The 10,763-nt window shown below is 35.4% G+C and overlaps 1 protein-coding gene across 1 annotated transcript in view; it reads right to left on the bottom strand.

Annotated features, from left to right (window-relative positions):
• The window catches only part of LOC109849459 (gamma carbonic anhydrase 1, mitochondrial-like), an 8,868-nt gene extending 1,627 nt beyond the window's left edge, over nt 1-7,241 (bottom strand). Inside the window, exons 1-2 of the mRNA XM_020419292.1 lie at nt 6,988-7,241; nt 4,354-4,497 (exon numbers count right to left, since the gene is read on the bottom strand). Coding sequence (XP_020274881.1) covers nt 4,354-4,497; nt 6,988-7,102 — 259 coding nt within the window. The 5' untranslated portion in view covers nt 7,103-7,241. The remainder of the gene's footprint in view (nt 1-4,353; nt 4,498-6,987) is intronic.

Raw genomic sequence — 10,763 nt, 5'->3', positions numbered from 1 at the left:
GTCTGAGCGCAGAGAAGCACATCCTGGTCGTTTCATTTGTGTTCAAATATCCAAGACTCACACACACTAGCAAGGCGATGGCAGCAGATGGAAAGAAGGATCTAAGTTAATTAAAATTCAGGTTTTATACATGCTTTCAGCAGATGAACAAACAAGAATGGAAAAAGGACTCTATCTAAGATAATAAATTCACTGCAAAAATGTAGAACTTGGAAATAAAAACATCTCATTGAGTAGTTGCACAGAAGAAAAGGCGACTTTTTCCCATCAAGGCTTTCATGAGATCAATAAAATACAAGACTAAGAGCATCATGCACAACTTGCGATCCCTGCCCATATATGTGGTTTAAAGAATAATCTACCATAGGGTCTCTAAACAATATCAAATCCCATCTCTATTTTTCAATACTAGTTAAGGGCCACATACGCTCATTTGCTGCATTTAACATAAGAAAGACACAGTGCTGAAACATTCCGTTAAGCAACTGAGGCATAGTTTAGTGGCAAGGATGGGGATCTAGTTAAAGGTATCAGGTTCAAACCGGACTATAGTTTCTACTAAAAAAGAAAAAAAAGTGAAACGTCCACATATGAAGGAAATAATAGAAAGATGACAGAGGGAATTAGAAAACAAATCTGATTTGTACTGTGTCTACATAATACATATTATAGAATAATCCTATGTATATTTTAGGTATATATATTATAAATGAAGTCATCAGCTACACGATTTGTTCGTACACCTGTCATGTCAGGATCCAATTTCCATGACCATCAAATTCCTTTTTAAATATTATTTAGTTAGTTTATGCTACATTGGTTATTAGGTTTATCGAAATGAAACCAAGTAAGAAAAACAATTGTCATGAGCTTGCATTAGATCAGTACCAAACTTTGCGCTTAATCAACTTGCAAGCTCACATGTGAGTACTTGCTCAGGAGGGGAAATTATTGTAAATAGGAATGGAGTTAGCATATTTTATTTTGTTATTTCTTTGTTTCATATATAAGAGAGGAACGGATAGATCTTTTTTTTCAAGAAAAAAATCTACCAGTTAATATCTTTACGAAATGGATTTCAAACAATCTTAATGTAGTTCCCCTTTAAAAGATTTCATATTAATTTGTATATATTTTAGCAATTTCTTTAGTACTGTTACCTTTAAAATAGTTTACAAGCTGAAAAGTCTTCTTTGTACTGTGTGCACGTAAGTCTTTGTATAACTCGTTACAACTTTGATCGTCACAACAAGCTCAAAAAGATTGGTCTTGTTATAAGACTTTTACACAATAAAAATAAAAATTACAATCTCCTTCAAACAACACACAGATCCTATTTATTAGTCTCTATTTGCGTGAGATCTTTGCCTGTGTCGGGGACGCGTTAGTCCGTGGACTGTCGCGGATCAGATCCCGTTGACAGAAGATTGATTAAAAGCTCTTACTTCACAAAGGAAGTAATCGCAGAAGTGATAATCTCGACCAAGCGAGATTATGACTCTTCTCGAGATCAAAACAAAATATGATCCGGAGGAAAGGGGGGAAATGTGCCTCAATTCCTTCGAAAAGCTTCCTCTTTATGCTGAAGTTCGCCAAGATCTGCTAGCCTCTCTCAAATTCGTCAGAACCTCGCCCTAGCTCCTCTGAAATTCGTGACTCCCTTCAGATCTACCTTTATGAGAGTGCTAGGGGTGTATTTATAGGCTTTAAATGTCGTGTTTGTGAATAGGGTCGAAGAACAACCGTTATTATCCGTTTAGGTGGATTTTCAGTTGTGTAACAGCTTTCACACCTTTAAGGATAACCCCACATGTTTATGGATGACCCCAAGGAGTTCTAGAAGTCAATCTTATCAGAAAACACGTCGGGAGCTGACCTGGTCGCGAGTCACTTCGACTGTCTCGCACATGTCCGAGATAGCTTGAACTGTCTCGGGTATTTTAGTCTTAACTCTTTCGTCTGACCTCGGAATGAGATGATTCAAGATGCATTGGAAAGCTGACAAAGATACCTATAACTTTTATCTTTTGAGATTCTTCATATTCGAATCGTATCATGGCCAAAATGTGCGAGACACAATTAGTGTCTCGCAGGTGCAAAATAATTTGGACTGTCTCGGGTATTTTGGCTCTAACTCCCTCATCTGATCTCGGAATGAAGTGATCCAAGGCGCGTTAGAAAGCTTGCGAAGATCTCTACAACCTCCCATGGGAAAGCCACCTATGGGATGAGTAAGACACGAGTGGTGTTTACTCCTTTGTGGGTAAAACATAACCCCAGGTCGAGTCGCTTCTTCGTTATTGTCCCATCCCATTGATTTATATGCTTTATCAACTCACTTCGTGTGTTTGTTAACTTCTCTATGATATCAAATAATCCTCCTTGATTCGGATAATGACAGTCATCATCTTCTCTTCATCTCGAGCTGCGTGCGGGAACCCATAAGCAATTTTTGACGCCTACACCTTTAAAATAGTTTACAAGCTGAAAAGTCTTCTTTGTACTGTGTGCACATAAGTCTTCTTTGCAATGTGTGCACATATAGGGGTCTAAATTTATTTCTATTGAAATGGTGGATCAGCACTCTAAATCCTGAGTCTAATACGTTTCCGCAACCCACTTTTTGCAGAATCACCAAATTCAACAGTTCAGGCATCCTTTGATAAGATCATGGCAAATTTAGAAGAATTTAGGAGCATAGCTGCAATTGTTCCCTCACCCCTTACCTCCCTGTCCTGTCTGCTTTCTTCCTACACCTCAAGGGCCTCAACCCAACTGCAGCTAAATTTGAGGGCAGTGTAGAGTAGTCCCATGACCAATAAGATAGGTCTCATTACCATTCTACCCGTCAACTTGCCCTCCTATACTGTTTCTGAGATCTCTAGAAAGCTTGTTCACAGTTTTCTTGCTTGGGATTTGGAACCAATTTAAAAGGGCTGACTGGAATATTGCAATCGCCTTTTTTTAGATTCCTAGGCTAGGAATTTGTGCCCAATTTAAGAGGGCTGACATCATCTATAAAATGTTTTCAAATTTATCACAGAAACTTATGCCCCAAAGCTGAACAGATTTTGATTGAGAAAAACTTCGATGACGATGAGATGATAACTAGAAATAGTTTCTCTGCAATTTTTGAAACCTTGTGATTAGAAAAAAGAAATATCACTTCTTCCACATCATAATGGGCCCAAAAGCTACAAACTCATCCAAATAGTGGAGAAAATACTCCTAACTAAGAAGTCAATTCTAACCAATAATATCTAGAAAGTCTTGAGAGATTATTTTCAGAATCAAAAGGATACTTGTTATTTATATTCATCTCCAACACTAACAGTAACCTTAACATCTTCTGAAGAAGTCTCAGATAAAGCTACTTCTGAAATTTCAACTTTCCCAACCAGTTAATAAATACTGAAACAACCTTCACTGGCCTCGAAGACAAATATTTACTCTGACCTGTGTGCAACCTTAATCAGTATAGCTGAAACTAAACAACTTTTACACACACTATTTAATCACACATCACAAAGGTTGAATTAGATAATACAATGCCACAAAAAACTAAAGCTATGAAACAAAATATAACCACTATAGTAGCTGGGAATGATCATTTATAACAAGACATATTGGCAGGGTCGAAACATCCTATATAAATGTAAAATATACTAGCAATATTTTAACAATATTACTTTTCTATCGTGCAAATCATAAGCCCACCAAGTTATGCGCAATAAACTGAAATTAAGAGTAAACGGCACACAAGAAGCATATACAACTGTTATATCATAGATATAATTAGTGCAATTTAGCTTTTAGCTACACATGGTGGTCTCTTCAAATTTCAGTACATATGGACAGCAAGGGAGATGCACAAGTCTCTTCCAGGATATACAACTGCATATTTAGTCATGAATTCTATTGTGATCTTGAAATTTTTATTTATCATAACTGATGGATGAATGCAAGGACTTGGAACCGATTCTTAATGTCGGTCAAATATCATGGTATATAGGAAGTGGATTTCTCTATATCTCAAGCTTTTTCCAAATTAGGAAAATCATACGAAGATCTTTTCCCTTTTCCCTGATAATGTAATCCTCTCATTTATTGTCTTAATAAATAATCATTTATCAAGTTTTTGTTTGGACTTTGAACAAATTTTCTTAACGTCTTGTTTTGTGACTAATAAGATAACTGCAGTGGTAGTTTTTACAACTGTCCTTTATTCTAGATAAAGGGTAGGACATTCCATTTATTAGGGATTTTCTTGGTTTTTGATTGACGTACGCTAGGTGGCATTATATAAATGCACATTCAAAGGAAAGAAACATAATTGCATAATAAGAAGCATACCTCTCAAAACACATCCGTACCAAACAGAAGATCCTTGACCCACTTGAACATCTCCAATTACAGATGCACTTGGGGCAATAAATGCTTCTTTATGGACACTGGGTGCTTTGTCAAATATGTTCATCAGCGTACGGTGCCTTGACACTGAATATATAGAAAATTTTGCAGCTGTTAGCAACCTTAAACATGAAAATTGAAAAGCTATGTATACAATCAACGGGGAAATGCAGAAAAACACAGCTAAAGGCACCGCAATATTGCTTTTCTATATATAATACAGTTCAGGCATTAACATTTTTTTGTAATAAAATACAGTGTACTAACGAGGATTATGAATACATCACTATAGGTCTAGAAATAAATCTATTTGAGTATGAGTCTAAGGACCAATTTGGTAGCAGGTGCATTTAAAAATAAATTAGGATGAAGCTTCGGGTTAAAAAGCAAAGAATCCCAACAAGTATCCCAGGACTTTTTATTTTTTTCACCACCCAAACTTTAGGGTCCATTGCACCAAGTCCTGTGAATTTTTGGGGTGTTGCGCAATACCCCATCTAAACTTTGTAACTTCTATGCTGAACTATTATTTTTACCACGATCATCAAATAAATCTCCTTAACACCCTTATGTTTCACCAGAAAAATTGGCTGTTTTTTTTTAAAGTCCATTTTGGATATTTTGTCTTAATCTATGACTAAGTTAATGTTAATTCTCAAAATTTGCCCTGGAATTTTTTTTTTTTTTTTATTTTTTTGGTGCAAATGGGGTTTGTGAAATTTTGCAAAGATAAGGGGTTTACCCAACATATGGGGGATTCTGAAATTATTTTATGTATTATTTGGATTACCGTGCAATCTGTTTTAAGGTTTCAGTTTGCCTGAAAACAATGGTGCTCCTTTAGCTTGCCAATAGTATGTAAATTAGCTGTGGTAGTGGTTTGGAATATACTTAATCATGAAGTTAGCAAGCCATTAAGAACTATCAAGACATTAAAAAAGTAAATAGGAAGCTGAAACGACAGTTTATCTTCAACAAAAAACAGAAAGTAAACATTGATAAACAGTAGGGATTAAGGAATAAAGTCTAGCATACAAGTAAATATGTATAGGAAATGTCTGCCTATTCTAGTACACTCAACAAAAGACAATATAGAGGGCAGTGAAAGAATATAAAAGAATGAGAAATACTAATGAGAAGGATAGCAACAACAAAGATTATGTCCAAAGTTTTGGGGTAGGCTACATTAATCCTTTCTTCCATTCAGTCATCTTACGGGTCATCCTCTCGGTTAAATTAACTACGTAATTTTTTACTCCCCACGCAATGTCCATTAAAGGCTAGCCCCCAGTCCTCCTTGTTCACTAACCATGATCCCATGGCTCCTAACTGATACATTGTTCCCCCTCACTTCATTTTCAGTAGAATAAAATCCTAACTTCTCAAAGATTTACCCACTTCTTATCCCGACTGTTAGCATATGCCATTCATTCATCTCAAAATCTATCTGAACCACCCTCATTTTTCTGTGCCTGTATTTCAATTAAAATTTAAATGGGACAGATCGAACAAGAAAACTCTTTAACTTTTCAGGAAAAGATATAGTTCGCTAATAGCTATACCAGTCACCCTTTCATAGATTAAAAATTGGAATCCTAAGAATTGCCATTGATAATCGAACAAGAATGTCACCTTTGTTATCTATTATCTGCTATAATGAGAAAATCTTACTAATTACTATGGACTAGCGCAGGCATTGGATGACAGAGGGAAAGCCTTCTAAAATACTAACTAAATTTTCTGAATAAAAATCTTTATGAAAATTTGCTGTTTCTAGCTAAAAGCATCGTCGAATTTCCCAAAACACATCTTTGACATTGGATAAGAGATGAAGAGGGTGCTTGGCAATTTGTTTTCAAAGTTTTAATTCTAGATGAAGCAGTTGATGTAGTGCTTTCAAAGAAGGCAAGAAAGTAGTTGTCTTCATTTGGCTATGGGATCCTTTGGCCCAGGGATAGGGCTTGAGTTAAATGTAATCTAATAGTACAAGAAATAAGTTTTCTTTAAATGTGATCCAATGGGGGCGTGGGAACGTACTAAAATGCTCAATTGCAGAACCAAATGAAAATTTATAACGAAATAAAGTGTGAATAATTCTTCTTCATGATAGCTAAGACTCAAATAACCTAAACACGCAGGTAGACAATAAACATAGCTGTGATGAAGAAAATATCAAATATCACAACAGACTTCAAAATATATCTCAAACGATATATGATGAAGAAAATATCAAACATCACAACAGACTTCAAAATGTATCTCAAACGATATATTTACTTTCTATATTTTGCAAGTACTAACTAAACCGAGTTTACAACTTGTGGGATTCATTAAAACATAATGAATTTGTTGAATCCAGTAATAAGCGCTCGTTCTTTGTTGAATTCTATGCGTGAGCATTACTCCTCCAACTTACCTCTTCGGTTATCACCATCATGCGCTAGGTGCTTAAAGTTCCAACAAGAAGATAATTTTTATCACAAAGTTACTAATTTCTAACTGAACGGAAACTAAATCAGAAATAATCACAAGAAATGAAACTAGAAATTGAACGAAGAAAGGGGTTTGATCGATTACGTTGCTCTTGGAAATAGTAGTTGCCCTGGAGGCGAGATCCGAGGCGATCGATGGCCTGTCCCGTCTCTCGAATCCAGAATCCAACGGTGTAGATCGCTTTCCCCAATGTCCCCATTTGATCTTTCAAATTAGGGTTTTTTTTTTAAATTTAAACTTTTTAGCTGGTTTCGGGAAAAAGATGTTGAAGAGCAAAGAACAGCGACGAGGGTAGAGGGAGAGAGAGAGAGAGAGAGAGGAGATGCCGATGGAATTGGGGTTTATTTGCGGGCAGTGATGGATCGATTGACTGAAATGCCATTGATATTTGACTTATTGACGAAATGGGACTCGATTGGGTTGGACTTGGGTCAAGCATTGCTCTGTCGGAATGATAAAATGGACTTGGGCTGTTACTCTTGGGCATTGTGGCCCAATGTTAAAGATGGGCTGGCCATTGCCAAAAAAATTTAGATAAAAAGTTTCTAGCGACGAAAGTCGAGTCTTTCTTCAAAGCAGGCTACTTTTAATGAGTGGGTTGGCAACTATCTAAAATTGAGGCAGGTTTAAACTTTAGTCTACTTTTAATGAGTCTTTTAATTGGTAAAAACTAGATTAGAAATGACTTAATTTGTTTTAGACCAATTTTTCAGTTTAAGTCATGGAATCGGAAGGAACTGGTCCACGACTAATTTGGTTTTCTTCAGAACCAATTCTAGAACTAAATTTGGTTCATTTTCAATGAGTTGCCAAACAAAACTGAAAAAAAGGGGTAGCAAAATTGTATAAAACCCCTCAAATATCGTATAAAACATTCAAAAAAAATGTTATTATACCTTATTCTAAAGTACAAAATCTATGATTAGTGGACCCAACAATCTTTTTTCAACTCTCAACATTTTCTTAAACAAGCAATAATTATGAGAATCTTTTTTTTTTTCCAAAACCAACTTTTCATCCCACTATCATATGAACCAAACAAAAAATTTAGAAATTTGAAGAAGTGTGGATTCTTGACATTGTCATAAATCCACAGTACTCTACAGTACAAATGCTAGATTAGAAATGACTTAATTTGTTTTAGACCATTTTTTCAGTTTGTCATGGAATCGGAAGGAACTGGTCCACGACTAAATTGGTTCTCTTTAGAACCAATTCTAGAACTAAATTTGGTTCATTTTCAATGAGTTGCCAAACAAAACTGGAAAAAAAGGTAGCAAAATTGTATAAAATCCCTCAAATATCGTATAAAATGTTGGATATTTTATTAAAGAAAAGGCAATTTAACATGTTTTACATATTTTATTTTCGTCGGCAATTAATACGTGCATAATGGTTATATAATTATGGCGAACGTTACCGTATTAATTACGGGTTTATTGCGTAATGGTCGACATTATGACGTACATTACTGTATTGATTGCTAGGATTTGTAACAGCTCTTTAAGACCCCTATATAAGCAGCCCTTCACATTCTCGGAAAAACAACAAGAAAAATAACAAGTCTCTTCTCTCCTCTTTATATTATTTCTTTATAGTATTGGTTTTGTTTTTGGACAACTTTCTTCATCTGAGCAGAAGCTCTGTATTCTCGCCCGAGTACAGAGGCCGGCCGATTCCGGGGGTTTTTACCGTTAGGGAAGAGGGGATCATCTGCGCCAGAGCGATAGGCGTATCCTCAATCTTCTAGGGTAGTGAATACACGACTGCTCCCGATCAGGCCAGATTTAATTATTTATTTTATTCGGATTTATTTCATGCTATAATTGTAGGCGTCAAAAAATGCTCATAGATATCCAAACACAACTCAAGGCTGAGAAGAGAACAATGTACATGTAACGACAAAATACACCGATAAATAACCCATGGTGACACGCCTTAGGCACGGCAGCCTATGGTGACGCGCCTATAGCGCGCCAGTCCATAGTGGCGTGCCAGTCCATAGTGGCGCGCCTATGGCGCGTCAGTCCATGGTGACGCGCAAACTATAGGGAGGGTGTCGTGGCGGTTACAAAGCAGTTATACGATGATTTTCAAGGTCCATGTGGCGGCATATCAGAAAAAGAACGTGTGCTGACGTAGACAAGCAGTTAAACCACGAAAAAAGTGGTTAAAAGACGTGAGAAGACAGTTTCAAACAAACTGGAATGTGGCTGTAACCGCTTCTTTGGCCGCGCCGGTCCACACTGGTGCGCCAATAGCCGTGACAGTGTAGACTGGCGCGCCCAAAGAGCAATCACTTGGTCAGTTATTTCGTCTCCGTTTCCACTGTTGTGCACTCATATCCCTATAAATACCTCCCTAGACACGAAACAAAGGAGATCGAGCAAATTAGAGCAGATTGGGGCATAGAGACTTAAGCTTTTGGTGAATTGGAGCAAGAGAGAGAGTCTTCCTTCTTTACAAACATCCTCAAGAAGATTTTGGCGATTCCTAGAGATCTAAGCTCTGACTTGATCTTTAGAAGAGTGAACATCTTACATCGATAAGATATGCACTTTAAATTCTTACTTCGATAAACGAAGGAAGAATTCCCAAAACCTTCACGATTCAATCAGAATCTGTGAATCGGTGGTCCACGGGCTAACGCACCCCCGGCACAGGCAAAGATCCCACGCAAGCAGCGATCCAAACAACGATCCTGTGTTTGTTTCTAAGGAGCTTGTAATTTGATTTTTGTTGTAAAGAGTAGTTTTACAAAGTATGAAACTCACTCTTTTGCATTCATTGTAATCGATAAACAGTTATAATGAATTCTACAACAGAACTTGTTCCTGACGCAAACAATAATCTTAATTATTTGATAAATTTCTAACAATCTAGAAGATTGAGTATTCATAGTTGTTAATTTTTAAAATCGAAAAAAAAATTAAAAATTACTGTTTGTCAACAGTTTAATGTTCACTCGAAAAATTCCCAAGATTTTTTTTTATAGTTACTGTTCACACAAAGAAAATATAATTGCTTTAATTATATATTTGTTTATCTATTAGTATTATTGATTTGTTGTTGTTATAAAGTTTAAAAAAAAAAGTTTGTAACTGTTACTGTTCATTCCGAAAATAAAGACTTTACTGTTCATATTAAAAGATATCATTTACTGTTCATTAAAAATGTTACTATTTAGCAAAATAATTATTGCTAATTGCTTGCTTATCTATTGTTTTAATTTAAAAAAAATTCAATTTTGGTTACTGATCATTTGATTTATAATTGCAGTAATTAGTTTTAATTATTGTTGATAATTATTGCTTAAATAATTACAATTAATTGTAACTTGTAATTGGAAAGGAATATATAATCCTATATAGCAGTTAGAAATTCTTTATAAATTTGGCTATTGATTTATATCATTCACTTTATTTGTCTCAACCTTTGTTTCATGTGCATTGCAATGACAAACAATCATAGAAATACACTGACATACAACCATATGTAGGTTTGTAATGATCAAATATAATTTGCTAATAGAAACATGCTATAAATTTGCAGCAGTGTACATATATTTATTCTTGAAAGTCTCATATACATGGTTTTGACAAGAGAACAAACTCCGGATATATATATGCTCTGAAGTATTTGAATTTATTCATGGTTTAATGCTTTCATTTCTTTAAGCTATTAATATGATGCCTTCAATCAATAATTTCATACTTTGGAGTATTTATGCATCTAATAAGCTTAGTACAGAAGGTGATAAAAGTGAATGTAGATTTGTTCTATAACTTATGTGGAAGTTGTCTGTAGCAGGTATATCTATCAATGTTATTTACTTTTGTGGGCCTATAAAGCATTTTATA

The sequence above is a fragment of the Asparagus officinalis genome, chromosome 7, assembly GCF_001876935.1.
Source record: "Asparagus officinalis chromosome 7, Aspof.V1, whole genome shotgun sequence".
Classification (NCBI taxonomy): domain Eukaryota; kingdom Viridiplantae; phylum Streptophyta; class Magnoliopsida; order Asparagales; family Asparagaceae; genus Asparagus; species Asparagus officinalis.
Note: the sequence above shows the minus strand (reverse complement) of the source record. Positions and strands in the feature narration are given on the sequence as shown.